The sequence below is a fragment of the Myxine glutinosa genome, chromosome 9, assembly GCF_964187855.1.
Source record: "Myxine glutinosa chromosome 9, kmMyxGlut1.1, whole genome shotgun sequence".
Classification (NCBI taxonomy): domain Eukaryota; kingdom Metazoa; phylum Chordata; class Myxini; order Myxiniformes; family Myxinidae; genus Myxine; species Myxine glutinosa.
In genome coordinates this window covers 5,868,679-5,886,282 of record NC_136269.1, presented here as the reverse complement: position 1 = coordinate 5,886,282, position 17,604 = coordinate 5,868,679, and the positions used below count along the sequence as shown (strand labels likewise).

Sequence of the window (17,604 nt, the reverse complement as noted above, 5' to 3'; positions counted from 1 at the left end):
GCTGAAAAGAAAGAAATGGAGGGTTCTGGAATGGCCAAGTCAAAGCCTGGATCTAAATCCCATCGAGATGTTGTGGGGGGATTTGAAACGAGCTGTGCATGCAAGAAACCCCTCAAACATCGCACAGCTGAAAGAATTCTGCATGGAGGAGTGGGCAAAACTTTCTTCCAGTCGATGTCAGAGACTGGTGGACAGTTATAAGAAACGCCTACTTGAGGTTGTTTCTGCCAAAGGGGGAAATACCACCTATTAGAGCCAAGGGTGTACTTACTTTTTCCACATGCGAAATTTGCATTTATGTTTATTTAAATTATACAATGGACTACAAAATGTAAATGTTTCATGATATTTGTTATATTATATCACCTTTATCTATCAATATTGTTGAAATGAAGATCAAATAGCTGTATGTTGAAATATGTTGAAAAAGTCTAAACTTTACATGGGGTGTACTTACTTTGTCACGTGACTGTATATCGTATGTCACAAGGACGAAATGATTAGATATTGGTGAAGATCCGGATTCGGATCCGGCTACTAGAATTTTAAAAGTGATTCTTCACCATTGAGAGAAATGGCCAACCAGGTGGAGGTATGCTCTCGACTGAGTGCCGTTCTAGTTGCTTGCAGAATCGAAGATTTTTCAAGTATATTGGTCGGTTCCGTTTGTGGTTATGTGTGTTTGTCCGTTTGTCTGTTTGTCTATTTGTCTGTTTGTCTGTTGTCTTTGTCTGTTTTTCTGTTTGTCTGTTTGTCACCGGCCTACAGGTCACAATTATAAACCGATCGTCACGAAACTTCACCACGTTGTATACGGCGTCCCAATTGAGAAGCCTATTGATTTTGAGGTCAAAGATCAAAGGTCATCTGGAGGTCAAATTTCTAAAAACGCCATTTTAAATCCGATTGACTTGAAAATTGAATAGCATTTGTATATCAAGTCACTAAATTGGGAAACATACTATTTTTGAGTTCAAAAGGTCAAAGGTCAACTTAAGGTCAAGTTTCTAAAATCACCAATTTTAATCTAAAAAGCCATCAATTCTCAACCGATTGACTTGAAAATTGAACAGCATTTGCATATCGCGTCACTAAATTGGGAAACATACGATTTTTGAGGTCAAAAGGTCAAAGGTCAACTCAAGGTCAAATTTTAAAAAGATTCAATTTTCATCTAAAAAGCCATCAATTCTCAACCGATTGACTTGAAAATTGAACAGCATTTGCATATCGAGTCACTAAATTGGGAAAGATACAAGTTTTTAGGTCAAAAGGTCAAAGGTCAACTCAAGGTCAAACTTCCAAAATCATCACTTTTTATCTGAAAAACGGTCAATTTTCATCCGATTGACTTAAAAATTGAACAGCATTTGCACATTGTCACTAAATAGGGAAACCAACTATTTTTGAGGTCAAAAGGTCAAAGGTCAACTCAAGGTCAACCTTCCAAAATCATTATTTTTCATCTGAAAAATCGTCACTTTTCTTCCTATTGACCTGAGCTTTGATCAAGATTGTCTATTTTAATCTTGATGAAATGGACAATTTGCTGTATCAATGGAATTTTTTTTCTTGGGGAGGGGAGGGGGCATATTTTGCAAGTATCGTGCTCCACATGACGTCCTCTTGTTTGTCTGATTGTCTGTTGTCACCGGCCTATAGGTCACAATTCTAAACTGATCGTCTCAAAACTTTACCAAGTTGTATAGGTCGTCCCAATTGAGAAGCCTATTGATTTTGAGGTCAAAGGTCAAAGGTCACCTGAAGGTCAAATTTCTAAAATCGCCATTTTAAATCCGATTGACTTGAAAATTGAATAGCATTTGTACATTGAGTCACTAAATTGGGAAATGAACTATTTTTGAGGTCAAAAGGTCAAAGGGCAACTCAAGGTCAAATTTAAAAATTATCAATTTTCACCTAAAAAGCTGTCAATTCTCAACTGATTGACTTCAAAATTGAACAGCATTTGCATATCGAGTCAGTAAATTGGAAAATGAACTATTTTTGAGATCAATAGGTCAAAGGTCAACTCAAGGTCAAATTTTAAAAATCATCAATTTTCACTAAAAAGCTGTCAATTCTCAACCGATTGACTTGAAAATTGAACACCATTTGCATATCGAGTCACTAAATTGGGAAACATACTATTTTTGAGGTCAAAAGGTCAGAGGTCAACTCAAGGTCAAACTTCCAAAATCATCACTTTTCATCTGAAAAACCGTCAATTTTCATTCGATTGACTTGAAAATTGAATAGCATTTGTATATCAAGTCACTAAATTGGGAAACATACTATTTTTGAGTTCAAAAGGTCAAAGGTCAACTTAAGGTCAAGTTTCTAAAATCACCAATTTTAATCTAAAAAGCCATCAATTCTCAACCGATTGACTTGAAAATTGAACAGCATTTGCATATCGCGTCACTAAATTGGGAAACATACGATTTTTGAGGTCAAAAGGTCAAAGGTCAACTCAAGGTCAAATTTTAAAAAGATTCAATTTTCATCTAAAAAGCCATCAATTCTCAACCGATTGACTTGAAAATTGAACAGCATTTGCATATCGAGTCACTAAATTGGGAAAGATACAAGTTTTTAGGTCAAAAGGTCAAAGGTCAACTCAAGGTCAAACTTCCAAAATCATCACTTTTTATCTGAAAAACGGTCAATTTTCATCCGATTGACTTAAAAATTGAACAGCATTTGCACATTGTCACTAAATAGGGAAACCAACTATTTTTGAGGTCAAAAGGTCAAAGGTCAACTCAAGGTCAACCTTCCAAAATCATTATTTTTCATCTGAAAAATCGTCACTTTTCTTCCTATTGACCTGAGCTTTGATCAAGATTGTCTATTTTAATCTTGATGAAATGGACAATTTGCTGTATCAATGGAATTTTTTTTCTTGGGGAGGGGAGGGGGCATATTTTGCAAGTATCGTGCTCCACATGACGTCCTCTTGTTTGTCTGATTGTCTGTTGTCACCGGCCTATAGGTCACAATTCTAAACTGATCGTCTCAAAACTTTACCAAGTTGTATAGGTCGTCCCAATTGAGAAGCCTATTGATTTTGAGGTCAAAGGTCAAAGGTCACCTGAAGGTCAAATTTCTAAAATCGCCATTTTAAATCCGATTGACTTGAAAATTGAATAGCATTTGTACATTGAGTCACTAAATTGGGAAATGAACTATTTTTGAGGTCAAAAGGTCAAAGGGCAACTCAAGGTCAAATTTAAAAATTATCAATTTTCACCTAAAAAGCTGTCAATTCTCAACTGATTGACTTCAAAATTGAACAGCATTTGCATATCGAGTCAGTAAATTGGAAAATGAACTATTTTTGAGATCAATAGGTCAAAGGTCAACTCAAGGTCAAATTTTAAAAATCATCAATTTTCACTAAAAAGCTGTCAATTCTCAACCGATTGACTTGAAAATTGAACACCATTTGCATATCGAGTCACTAAATTGGGAAACATACTATTTTTGAGGTCAAAAGGTCAGAGGTCAACTCAAGGTCAAACTTCCAAAATCATCACTTTTCATCTGAAAAACCGTCAATTTTCATTCGATTGACTTGAAAATTGAACAGCATTTGCACATTGAGTCACTAAATAGGGAAACCAACTATTTATGAGGTCAAAGGTCACCTCAAGGTCAATCTTCCAAAATCATCATTTTTCATCTGAAAAATCATCACTTTTCTTCCTGTTGACCCGAGCTTTGATCCAAATTGTCAATTTTCATTTTGATGAAATGGACAATTTGCTGTATCAATAGAAAAAAAATTATTGAGGAGGGGGGGGGGGCGGAGCGTATTTTGCAAGTATCGTGCTCCGCATGACGTCTTGTTTTTAATTGTTTTTCATAATTTTCTGAGGAAACATTTTCTGAGGAAACATTTTCACTTTGACATCATGAGTTATTATGTGTAGATTAGTGAGTGACAAGAAATTTCAATTTAAACAATTTTAAATTCAGGCTGTAACACAACAAAATGTGAAAACGTCAAGGGGTGTGAATACTTTCCGAAGGCATTAACACAATACATCAATGAACATCACCATGTAGATCGAGGACCTCCAGGTGAACACTGTGATGTAAATTCGCACGTGCGGTACTCGGACAGTACGTAGGGCGTTGTCTACAATATAATACGGCGCACACGAGGAGGCAAAACATGCTGGGCGAACGGCCGGACAATTAAGCGAGCAGACAATGTCGAAGTACGGTACCGCAGTTAAGCTCGACGAGCGTGCTGCTGTCGATGTTCTTCTTGCTCATGTTGTCCGTCCTTGGGGCTCGCAGCGGAATGACCCGAGGTGCAGACACCGATCCTGCAGTCATGGTTCGACAGTGATGTCCGCTGTCCGCACGTCCACACGATCAAAAACACACACCACACCGATCCACACGACTACACACCCCACCAATCCACAGGACTACACCCCCCCACCGATCCACAGGACTACACACCCCACCGATCCACAGGACTACACACCCCACCGATCTACACGACTACACACCCCACCGATCCACAGGACGACACACCCCACTGATCCACAGGACTACACACCCAACTGATCCACAGGACTACACACCCCACCAATCCACACGACTACACATCCCACCGATCCACACGACAACACACCCAACTGATCCACACGACTACACACCCCACCGATCCACAGGACTACACACCCAACTGATCCACACGACTACACACCTCACCGATCCACACGACTACACACCCCACCGATCCACACGACTACACACCCCCACCGATCCACACGACTACACACCCAACTGGTCCACACGACTACACACCCCACAGATCCACAGGACTACACACCCCACCCATCCACACGACTACACACCCCACCGATCCACAGGACTACACACCCCACCGATCCACAGGACTACACACCCAACTGATCCACACGACTACACACCCCACCGATCCACACGACTACACACCCCACCGATCCACACGACTGCACACCCCACTGATACACACGACTACACACCCCACCGATCCACACGACTGCACACCCCACTGATACACACGACTACACACCCCACCGATCCACACGACTACACACCCCACCGATCCACACGACTGCACACCGCACTGATACACACGACTACACACCCCACCGATCCACACGACTGCACACCCCACTGATACACACGACTACACACCCCACCGATCCACAGGACTGCACACCCCACCCATCCACACGACTACACACCCCACCGATCCACACGACTACACACCCCACTGATACACACGACTACACACCCCACCGATCCACAGGACGACACACCCCACCGATCCACAGGACTACACACCCAACTGATCCACACGACTACACACCCCACCGATCCACACGACTACACACCCCACCGATCCACACGACTACACACCCAACTGATCCACACGACTACACACCCCACCGATCCACAGGACTACACACCTCACCGATCCACACGACTACACACCCCACCGATCCACAGGACTACACACCCCACCGATCCACACGACGACACACCCCACCGATCCACAGGACTACACACCCCACCGATCCACACGACTACACACCCCACCGATCCACAGGACTACACACCCCACCGATCCACAGGACTACACACCCCACCGATCCACAGGACTACACACCCCACCGATCCACACGACGACACACCCCACCGATCCACAGGACTACACACCCCACTGATCCACACGACTACACACCCCACCGATCCACACGACTACACACCCAACTGATCCACACGACTACACACCCCACCGATCCACAGGACTACACCCACCACCGATCCACACGACTGCACACCCCACTGATACACACGACTACACACCCCCACTGATACACACGACTACACACCCCACCGATCCACAGGACTACACACCCCACCGATACACACGACTACACACCCCACTGATCCACAGGACTACACACCCCACCGATCCATACGATTACACACCATACTGAACCACCCCAATGCACTTCGGGTAATTCACCTCGGATGGGAAAGGTAAAATTGAAGAGAGCGGCGATCGTTGCCTAGAAACGGTTGCCGAGCAACACGATGAAAAGGGACGCTCATGTAAACGAGCTTTTCTTGTTCCGCTCTCGACCATTCGGCAAATAAAATGTAACTTCGACAAAGTACGAGGAAGGAAAATTTAATTTGCACAAAAGCAATAATATGTTATTCAGTTCACAAACAAAAAATATTATTATAAGCGACGAGCACCATTTGTTGATGTTGTTGGAGGTGTTGGCAGGAGCGCTCAGGCAGGAGCAGAGAATGTAAAACCACACGGGGTCAAAGGTTGTCGACTTGTGACGTCATTAAATCACGGAAAATGATTATGAAATGAAAGTAAATTAAAGAAACGGAATAATCCACATCTAAGAGTGAACTATTGTACACCGCTCCTTTCCTATGCCATCTCCAGGCATTGCAAATCGTCATTGCCGGGCACCAAAGGGGGCTCGGCAGTGACGCACGCTGAAAGAGAGTACTCAGTTTTCACTCTGGTTTCTTGTTTGTTTGTTTTCTTTCTTGTTTGTTTTCTTTCTTGGTTGTCCGGACGATATCTCAGCCATCCTTTGAGCTAGGAAGCTGAAATTTCGGCACAGTCGTGAGCAAGTCCTTTGTCAAATACGGTATTTTTTGTTTTTTGAATAATCAATTAATTGAGGAGTTATTTAATTATTAGCGTTTAATTAAGTACTTATTTAATTAATTAAATTTCATTTCTCTTCTGACCATTATTAACTCAGGCACCTTTTGAGTTAGGAAGCTGATATTTGGACATGCCAATGACCAGGTGATTTGGCTGCAAAGGATATTTTTGATTTATTAATTAATCAATTAATCGATTAATTATTTAATTATTCGATTAATGACCCAAAAAAATTTTTTTTTTAAGTTACAGATTCTGATGAAATAGTGGTAGTTTATGTGTTCTCTGACCAAATTGATTAATAATTTAATTTTTTTATGATTATTATTTATTTATTTTCATTATTAATCATTTATTTATTTTCTTTCTCATTTGGCCAATATCTCAGGCACCTTTTGAGCTGGGAAGCTAATATTTGGACATAAGTGACCAAGTGATGTGGCTATCAAGGATATTTTTGATTTATTGATTAATCATTTCATCTATTAATTATTTATTGATTAATCGATTAATTATTTATTGAGTAATCAATTAATTATTTAATTTTTTATAAATGACTTATTTAATTAAATTTCTAAAAGATACATCTTCGGATGAAGCACTAGTGGTTTAGTTATGCGATTAGCCAATTGATTATGAAAATATTTTGTGATAATCTTTTATTGATTTTAATTATACAATTAATCAATCAATTAGTGTACACCTCTCCCTCCCAATGCAGCCTTAATGAGCTGCACTGCGGTATTGCCGGGCGCCGGAGGCGCCCCGGCAATGCCGCGCTGCAGCATATTTAATTATTTGGCATGGGGCGGTGTACTTTGAATGTATGTGTACTTGTTCTTCTATTTATTTACTTTTTGTATACAAGATCGAGGCTCGTGTAAGAGATAACATTGATCACCAAAAAACAAACGGACACATAAAACGTATGATAAAGGGAGCGGGAGACAAGATCGGGAGAGAGGGGGAAGCACACAAGTACAACATATGAGAGCAGGGACATCGGGAGATCTGTGGGAGGGAGACGGCTTGGGGGGAGGAGGCATGAGGAAGGGGGTGGGGGAGAGGTAAAAACCACATGGACACTGCGAGAACTTCCAGGAAAGAAGTTGGTATTTCAAAAAAGTGGAATTGGGGTGAATTAGCGGGGGTAGAAAAGATCAAGGTTTTGGATGGGGGAAGATAAGAGATGGTGGTGAACAGCTGTTTTAAAGACCTGGAGGGAGGAGTGGGATTGAAGAGAGTGAGGGAGTTTGTTGCAGAGGCGGGAGAAAAGAGGAATGAAGGAGTGAAGGTGAGCAGAGAGTCTTGTTTTGGACAGTTTCACCAGAAGAGGGTTGCTGGCAGATCTAGTGCGACCTGCAGGAATATTTGGGAGACAGAGCACAGATAGAGGTGGGGGAGCAAGGCCGGAGAGGAGTTGGTCGAAGACAGAAAGACCACCAACCTGCCTGCGGTGAGTGAGTGAAAGGCCATCAGAATCGGCTTCATCGCGGGAGATTCCAATAATTCTGAAAGCTTTGATTTCAACTGCGTGAAGCCGAGCTTGGTGTGAGGCAGGAGCACCAGACCAGAGGGGACAACAGTATTCCATTGAGCTGCGGTTTAAGTTTTGTATGTGGTGAGGAGCTCAGAAGTGCCCAGAAAGGACTTCGCACGACAGAGGATGCCCAGTCGGCGACTAGCTTTGGAGGCCAGCTTGGAAATGTGGTTTTCCCAAGAAAGGTTCATGGCAGATAGTGAAACCCAAAAGCTTGAGTGACAGAACTTCTTGGAGAGGATTGTTGAGAAGGTAGATGGGAGGGTTGTCCAGTCGGTCTTTTCGGAGAGACATAGTAAGAGTGTGAGATTTGTCAGGATTGAAAGACATGTTCCACTTGTTTGACCAGCCTGTGATTTTTTATTAATGCAGTTTGTGATTTATGCAGCAACAACTGTCCAATGCGAATGATTATTTGGTACACGGTATAACGATGAAATGTATGAATGATTATTTGGTACACGGTATAACGATGAAATGTATGAATGATTATTTGGTACACGGTATAACGATGAGATGTATGAATGATTATTTTGTACACGGTATGACGATGAGATGTATGAATGATTATTTGGTACACGGTATAACGATGAGATGTATGAATGATTATTTTGTACACGGTATAACGATGAGATGTATGAATGATTATTTGGTACACGGTATAACGATGAGATGTATGAATGATTATTTGGTACACGGTATAACGATGAAATGTATGAATGATTATTTGGTACACGGTATAACGATGAGATGTATGAATGATTATTTTGTACACGGTATAACGATGAGATGTATGAATGATTATTTGGTACACGGTATAACGATGAGATGTATGAATGATTATTTTGTACACGGTATAACGATGAGATGTATGAATGATTATTTGGTACACTGTATAATGATGAGATGTATGAATGATTATTTTGTACACGGTATAACGATGAGATGTATGAATGATTATTTTGTACACGGTATAACGATGAGATGTATGAATGATTATTTTGTACACGGTATAACGATGAGATTGTGGTGCTGGGCACACACGTTAAACAAAGGTAGGCCACAACGCTTTGGGTTAACTCGAGCTCTTTATTCGTTGCTCACTCGTCAGCACTCCGTGCTCGGGGCTGCGAGCCCGCGTGTATATCTGGAGGCCACGCCTCACCTGGGGCGTGGCCGACACTCACTGGTGCGCGGAATTACGTCACTGCGCCAGCGAGCCATCGTGTCCACCACACGTGCCCCCCCAGAATTCCCGCGCACCTGAAGGGTCAGTTTGCGGGGCAACCGGATGACCGGCCGAAGCGCCCTCTGGCGGCTGGTGGCGTCTGGGATGCCGGGATGCCATCTGCGATGCCTCTGGCGGCATCTGGGATGGGTGCAGGGCAAGGGGGTGGCGTGACGGCGGGGTTGGGCGGTGCCGGGGGCCCGCCCGCCAGGGGGCGGCCCCGACGCGGGGGCAGAGCCGCTGGCGGGGGGTGGTCCAAGTTGAGGTGGGCCGGCTTGAGGCGGTCCACGGAGACGCGGTCAGGAGTACCGTCGATGTCCAGGGTGAAATGCTTCGCCCCGGGCTCCAGCACGCGGAAGGGCCCATCGTACGGGGGCCGCAGCGGTGTCCGGTGGGCGTTGTGGTGGACGAACACGTACTCCGCCGTGCGAAGCTCCGGGGCGACGTGCGTTGGCGGGCAACCGTCGTGCGCCGTCGGCACCGGGGCGAACCTCCGAGCGGTCTCCTGCAGGGCGGAGCGCTGCTGCGCCGCAGACCATGGTGCCGTGGAGTCGGGGAGGAACTCGCCCGGCACCCGCAGCGGTTGTCCGAAGACCAACTCCGCCGCGGATGCGTGCAGGTCGTCCTTGGGCGCCGTCCTGAGGCCCAGCAGGAACCAGGGGAGCCTGTCGACCCAGCCGCCGTCGCGGAGGCTGGCCCGTAGCGCGGCCTTCATGGCGCGATGGAAACGCTCACCCAGGCCGTTGGCCTGGGGGTGGTAGGCCATGGTGCGGTGCAGCTGGACGCCGAGCCCAAGCGCTACCGCCCCCCAGAGCTCCCAGGTGAACTGGGGGCCGCGGTCGGACGAGATGTTTGAGGGGGCGCCGAACCGGGCAACCCAAGTGGCGATGAACGCCTGCGCGACGTCCGCCGCCATCGTTGCTGCCAAAGGCACAGCCTCCGGCCACCGGGTGGAGCGGTCCACCATGGTGGGGACGTGGGTGAAACCCCGTGAGGGGGGCAGAGGTCCCACCAAGTCCACGTGAACGTGGTCGAACCGACGTTCGGGCACCGTAAACGGGGCCAGCGGGGCCTGGGTGTGGCGGTGAACCTTCGCGCGCTGGCAAGCGAGGCACGTCCTGGCCCAATCGCGGACGGCCTTCCGGAGGCCATGCCAGACGAACTTGTCGGCGACCAGCTTCTGGGAGGCCTTTGTGCCCGGGTGGGACAGGCCGTGGATGGCATCAAAAACCCGGCGCTGCCAGCCAGCGGGCACGATGGGGCGAGGCCGGCCGAGGGAGACGTCGCACAAGAGGGCCGTGCCCGCACCGTCGAACGGTACCTTGGTGACGCGGAGGCCCTTGATGGCGGTCCGAAAAGCCTGGACGGCGGGGTCGGTGGACTGGTCCACCGCCATCTGGGCATAGTCGATCCCGAGGTGGACCGCGTGGGCGACGGACCGGGAAAGGCAATCCGCCACTAGGTTGTCCTTCCCCGCGACGTGCTGGATGTCCGTCGTGTACTCGGACACGGCCGAGAGGTGACGCTGCTGCCGGGCCGACCACGGCTCGGCGACCTTGGCCATCGTGAAGACCAGTGGCTTGTGGTCGACGAAGGCCGCAAACGGGCGGCCCTCGAGCAGATGGCGGAAGTGCCGGACCGCCAGGTGGAGCCCGAGCAGCTCGCGGTCGAAGGTACTGTACCGCCGTTCGTGCGGGCGGAGCTGCCGGCTAAAAAACGCCAGCGGCTGCCAAGCTCCCTTCACCCATTGTTCATGCACCGCGCCCACCACGTAGTCCGATGCGTCGGTGGTGAGGGCGATCGGTGCATCGGGCGCCGGGTGCGCGAGCATGGTGGCGTTAGCCAAGGCGAGCTTCGCGCCCGCGAACGCCGCGTCCATCGGCTCGGTCCAGGCAACGTCGCCTTTGCCCGGCTTCCACTGGAGGGCCTCGTGCAGGGGGCGCAGGAGCTGGGCGATGCGGGGCAGGAAACGGTGATAAAAGTTCACCATGCCCAGGAACTCCTGGAGCCCCTTGATCGTGCGGGGGCGCGGAAAACCCCTGACCGCCTCCACCTTGGCCGGTAAGGGGATGGCCCCGTGCCTGGTGACGCGGTGCCCCAAAAAGTCGATTTCGGTGACGCCGAACCGGCACTTGGCGGGGTTGACGATCAGGCCATGCCGGCCCAGGCGTTCGAAGAGCGTGCGGAGATGGCGGAGGTGCTCCTCACGGGACGCGCTCGCGATGAGGATGTCGTCCAGGTAGACGTACACGAAGTCCAAGTCACGCAAGACACTGTCCATAAGCCGCTGGAACGCCTGGTCCGCATTCTTCAACCCGAAGGGCATCCGCAGAAACTCGAAGAGGCCGAATGGTGTGATGACGGCCGTCTTCGGTATGTCCTCCGGCCTGACGGGGACATGGTGGTATCCGCGGATGAGGTCCACCTTGGAGAAGAGGGACATTTTCGCCAACTGGGTGGAAAAGTCCTGGATGTGAGGGACCGGGTAGCGGACGGGGGTGGTAGCATCGTTGAGGCGGCGGTAGTCACTGCACGGCCGCCACCCGCCGCCGGGCTTGGGCACAATGTGCAGCGGCGATGCCCATGCGCTGTTGGAGCGCCGGACGATGCCCAGTCGCTCCAGCGTGGCGAACTCCTCCTGCGCCACGGCGAGCTTCGCCGGGTCGAGGCGGCGCGCCCGGGCGTAGACCGGTGGCCCGACGGTGAGGATGTGATGCTCCACCCCGTGCTTGATGGCCACCGCCGAGAAAGTGGGCCGTGTGAGGGCCGGGAAACTGGCGAGGAGGCGGGTGAACTCGTCCGCTGCCGGAAGCGTGCAGACCAACCTCGCCGGGACCGAACCTCCCAGCAAGCCGCTTGGCGAGCCGCTCGGTGAGCCGCCCAGGGAGCTGCTCAACGAACTGCTCAGCGCGCAAGCAAGCGAGCTGAAGGTTTCGGCTTGGACAAGGCGTCTGTGCCTCACGTCCACCAGCAGCCCATGCGCACAGAGGAAGTTCGCTCCGAGTAGGCCCATGGGGACACTAGCGGTAACGAACGACCACTGAAGGCGCTGCCCCCCGAACCGCAGCGAGAGACAACGCTTCCTGAACGTGCGGATGGGCGTGCCGTTGGCAGCAAGCAAAGCGGGGCCCCCGGCCCTCAGTTTGCTTGTCGGACGCGGAGGCAGGGAGGATGCTCACCTGCGCTCCCGTGTCGCACAGGAAGCGACAACCCGAGGAGGCGTCCGTTATGAACAGAAGGCTGCCAGTATGGCCGACGCTCATGGCAGGAAGCGAGTGCCGGCCTGGCCATTTCCTGACCTGCCAAAAGTACAAGGCGGGCGGCAGGACCTGGCCTTGTGGCCGAACCTGGTATGGAAGTGGCACCAGGTCTGGCCCGGTGGTGGTTCTCCCGCCCGGTTGTGATGACTGTGGTGGGCGGGGCGTGGTGGCGGCCACGCGTGGATCCACCAAACCGGCGCCATTTTCGGGAGGATCCGAACGCCATGCCACGTGACGATCCGAACCACTCGTGCCGTGCGCGGCGCCGGGATCCACGACGGCCGTGCTATATGCCAGCCGTGCGTCGTGGGCCGCGAAAAACTTGTCCGCCTCCCTGGCCAGGGCGCACGGTTCCGTAATGGTCAAACCGGCCAGCGCGAGCCGCACCTGTACAGGTAGCTGGCGGAGGAAGAGAACACGGAAAAGGAAATCCGCGTGGCCGTCGCCGAGTAGGGACAGCATGTAATCCATGCGGGCGGATGGTCGTGTGTCGCCGAGGACGGGAAGGTCCAAAAGACGGTCAGCGCGGTCGGCCTCTGTGAGGCCAAACATGTCGAGGAGAAGTCGGTTGAGCGCCGCGTACTTGCTCTCGTCCGGCGGGTGCCGGAGGAAGGACATGACTCGTGCGGCCGTGCCGGATACAAGGGCAGCGACCACGTAAAAGTACCTCGTGTCGTCCGCCGTGACGCCCCGGAGCTGGAATTGGGCCTCGGCTTGTAGAAACCAGGTGTCGGCCTGCGCTTCCCAGAACTCCGGTAGCTTGATCGCGACAGCGTTGGTGGCCATAGCGCGTTCGGGGAACAGCAATGGCTGAACCAGTCGGAGGTCACCAGTGTGGTGCTGGGCACACACGTTAAACAAAGGTAGGCCACAAGGCTTTGGGTTAACTTGAACTCTTTATTCGTTGCTTACTCGTCAGCACTCCGTGCTCGGGGCTGCGAGCCCGCGTGTATATCTGGAGGCCACGCCTCACCTGGGGCGTGGCCGACACCCACTGGTGCGCGGAATTACGTCACTGCGCCAGCGAGCCATCGTGTCCGCCACAAGATATCCCTTATAGAATCCATTCAAACTTTTTTTATGTGACAAAGAAAATATCAGGAGTCAACAACAGCAGAGATAGCTTTTATTGAAATTTATTGAAGGTTGTCGAAAGATTTTTATCATAAAATCCCAATGTCATAAACTAATGTATATTACAAACAGAGTCCAAGGAACAGTCACACCAACTGACAACAACATACCTGCAGTGTTTGATAGGTAGCGCGAACTACCAACAGCGGAAAATGGGACATAACAGGGAAAGTGAAATACAGACAACATATCATAGGCAGTTTTTAGAAGTGAAGGGTGCATGGTGACAAAAGTTTTGAAGGGGTAAACCATGCTTGTCCCGCTCAGTTGAATTGAGTTCCCCCTCCCTATACATTTGTGCCCCTCTCCCTGTTCCCACACACGTGTTCCCCCCACCTCCCTGTTTCCGACACGCGTGCCTGCCCCCACCTCCCTGTTTCCGACACGCGTTCCCCCCACCTCCCTGTTTCCGACACGCGTGCCCCCCACCTCCCTGTTTCCGACATGCGTGCCTCCTCCCACCTCCCTGTTTCTGACATGCGTTCCTCCTCCCACCTCCCTGTTTCCGACACGGGTGCCCCCCCACCTCCTTGTTTCCGACATGCGTGCCTCCTCCCACCTCCCTGTTTCCGACACGCGTGCCTCCCTCCCCACCTCCCTGTTTCCGACACGCGTGCCCCCCCACAGCACTGTTTCCGACATGCATGCCCCCCACCTCCATTTTCCCGGCAAGCGTGCCCCCTCCTCCCTGTTTTTGACATGCCTGCCCCCTCCTCCCTGTTTCCGACACGCGTTCCCCCTACCTCCCTATTTCCGACACGCGTTCCTCCTCCCCCACCTCCGTTTCCGACAGGCGTGCCTCCCCCCTCCCTGTTTCCGACATGCGTGCCTCCCCCCACCTCCCTGTTTCTGACACGCGTTCCTCCCCGCCACCTCCCTGTTTCTGACACGCGTGCCTCCCCCACCTCCCTGTTTCTGACACACGTGCCTCCTAACCTCCCTGTTTCTGACACGAGGTCCCCCCTCCTCCTTGTTTCTGACACGTGTCCGCCCCCCTCCCTGTTTCCGACACGAGTTCCCTTCTCCTCCCTGTTTTTGACACGCGTGCCTCCTCCCCTCCCTGTTTCTGACACGAGTTCCCTCCTCATCCCTGTTTCTGACACGTGCCTCCTCCCCCACCTCCATGTTTCCGACACATGTGTCCCGCACCTCCCTGTTTTCGACACGTGCTCCTCCCCCCACCTCCCTGTTTCCGACACGTGTGCCTCCTCCCCCCCTCCCTGTTTCTGACACGTGTCCCTCCCCCCTCCCTGTTTCCGACACACGTGCCTCCACCCCACCTCCCTATTTCCGACACGTGTGCCTCCACCTCCCTGTTTCCGACACGCGTGCCTCCTCCCCACCTCCCTGTTTCTGACATGAGTGCCTCCCGCCTCCCTGTTTCCGACACGCGTACCTGCACCGCCTCCTCTCCCATCTGCTTCCCTTCCCGCTCCCCTCCCATCTGCTCCCCGCTCGCCTCTCCCCCTCGCTCCTCTCTCCTCCCCTCACTCCTCTCCTCTCTCCCTCCTCTCTCCCCCTCCTCCTCTCTCCTCCCTCCCCCTCTCTCCCTCCTCTCCCGCCCTCTCTCTCCCTCCTCTCCCGCCCTCTCTCGCCCTCCTCTCCCGCCCTCTCTCCCTCCTCTCCCGCCCTCTCTCCCTCCTCTCCCGCCCTCTCTCCCTCCTCTCCCGCCCTCTCTCCCCCCCTCCCCCCGTCTCCCCTCTCTCCCCTCCCTCCCTTCTCTCCCCCCTCCCTGCCTTCTCTCCCCCCCTCCCTGCCTTCTCTCCCCCCTCCCTCCCTTCTCTCCCCCCTCCCTCCCTTCTCTCCCCCCTCCCTCCCTTCTCTCCCCCCGTCTCCCCTCTCTCCCCTCCCTCCCTTCTCTCCCCCCTCCCTCCCTTCTCTCCCCCCCTTCTCTCCCCCCTCCCTCCCCTCTCTCCCCTCCCCTCCCTCCCCTCTCTCCCCTCCCCTCCCTCCCCTCTCTCCCCTCCCCTCCCTCCCCTCTCTCCCCTCCCCTCCCTCCCCTCTCTCCCCTCCCTCCCATCTCTCCCCTCCCCTCCCTCCCCTCTCTCCCCTCTCTCCCCTCCCTCCCCTCTCTCCCCTCTCTCCCCTCCCTCCCCTCTCTCCCCTCTCTCCCCTCCCTCCCCTCCCCTCTCTCCCTCCCTCCCCTCTCCCCTCCCCTCTCTCCCCTCTCTCCCCTCCCTCCCCTCCCCTCTCTCCCCTCCCTCCCCTCCCCTCTCTCCCCTCCCTCCCCTCCCCTCTCTCCCCTCCCTCCCCTCCCCTCTCTCCCCTCCCTCCCCTCTCTCCCCTCCCTCACCTCTCTCCCCTCTCTCCCCTCCCTCCCCTCTCTCCCCTCCCTCCCCTCTCTCCCCTCTCTCCCCTCCCTCCCCTCTCTCCCCTCCCTCCCCTCTCTCCCCTCCCTCCCCTCTCTCCCCTCCCTCCCCTCCCTCCCCTCCCTCCCCTCTCTCCCCTCCCTCCCCTCTCTCCCCTCCCTCCCCTCCCTCCCCTCCCTCCCCTCTCTCCCCTCCCTCCCCTCCCTCCCCTCTCTCCCCTCCCTCCCCTCCCTCCCCTCTCTCCCCTCTCTCCCCTCTCTCCCCTCTCTCCCCCCCCCTCCCCTCTCTCCCCCCCCCTCCCCTCTCTCCCCCCCCTCCCCTCTCTCCCCCCCTCCCCTCTCTCCCCCCCTCCCCTCTCTCTCCCCCCCTCCCCTCTCTCTCCCCCCCTCCCCTCTCTCTCCCCCCCTCCCCTCTCTCTCCCCCCCTCCCCTCTCTCTCCCCCCCTCCCCTCTCTCCCCCCCCTCCCCTCTCTCCCCCCCCTCCCCTCTCTCCCCCCCCTCCCCTCTCTCCCCCCCCTCCCCTCTCTCCCCCCCCTCTCTCCCCCCCTCCCCTCTCTCCCCCCCCCTCCCCTCTCTCCCCCCCCTCCCCTCTCTCCCCCCCCCCTCCCCTCTCTCCCCCCCCCCTCCCCTCTCTCCCCCCCCCTCCCCTCTCTCCCCCCCCTCCCCTCTCTCCCCCCCCTCCCCTCTCTCCCCCCCCCTCCCCTCTCCCCCCCCCTCCCCTCTCTCCCCCCCCTCCCCTCTCTCCCCCCCCCTCCCCTCTCTCCCCCCCCCCTCCCCTCTCTCCCCCCCCCTCCCCTCTCTCCCCCCCCCTCCCCTCTCTCCCCCCCCCTCCCCTCTCTCCCCCCCCCTCCCCTCTCTCCCCCCCCTCCCCTCTCTCCCCCCTCTCCCCCCTCCCCTCTCTCCCCTCTCTCCCCCCTAACCCTTCTCTCCCCCCTTCCACTCTCTTCCCTCCCCTTCCCCTCTCTTCCCTCCCCTTCCCCTCTCTTCCCTCCCCTTCCCCTCTCTTCCCTCCCCTTCCCCTCTCTTCCCTCCCCTTCCCCTCTCTTCCACCCCTGCCTCGCTTCTCTCTCTCCTCCTCTCTTCTCGATATTTTGTTCGGTGTTTGAAAGCCATGTCAAGGCTGCATCGGCAAATGGTTGAAGTTGTACATTTTAATTTCCGTCATCATAAACATTCACATGTTCTTTAAGAATATTATAAATCGTGTATCTGAAGTTAAAATCAATGGTGTAATTTGGCCCGTTGTACGATTTTCGTCTCGTTTGAACATAATCTCGCGAGATCTAAAACTGGCAAGTGGCAAACCTTCGGATCGTGTGTGACGAGATGTTGTAACGAGCTGCGTTGCTGTTTTCACACGAGCTTTGCAGGTTTGTTCGTGTTTACAGATTCATTTTTGTGCTTTGTTATTCTCGAACGTGC

At 52.6% G+C, this 17,604-nt stretch overlaps 2 protein-coding genes across 3 annotated transcripts in view; one reads left to right on the top strand and one right to left on the bottom strand.

Annotated features, from left to right (window-relative positions):
* Positions 1-4,347, bottom strand: part of DZANK1 (double zinc ribbon and ankyrin repeat domains 1) — a 104,360-nt gene extending 100,013 nt beyond the window's left edge. Inside the window, exon 1 of the mRNA XM_078785067.1 lies at positions 4,236-4,347. Within this exon, the coding sequence (XP_078641193.1) occupies positions 4,236-4,347 (112 nt within the window). The remainder of the gene's footprint in view (positions 1-4,235) is intronic.
* Positions 4,348-17,450: 13,103 nt separating this feature from the next.
* The window catches only part of LOC137435664 (zinc finger and BTB domain-containing protein 8A.2), a 27,910-nt gene continuing 27,756 nt past the window's right edge, over positions 17,451-17,604 (top strand). Inside the window, exon 1 of one of the 2 annotated variants that reach the window (XM_068129611.2) lies at positions 17,451-17,552. The gene's annotated coding sequence lies outside the window, so the exon portion shown is untranslated. The remainder of the gene's footprint in view (positions 17,553-17,604) is intronic. The other variant, XR_013624482.1, reaches the window with a different exon arrangement.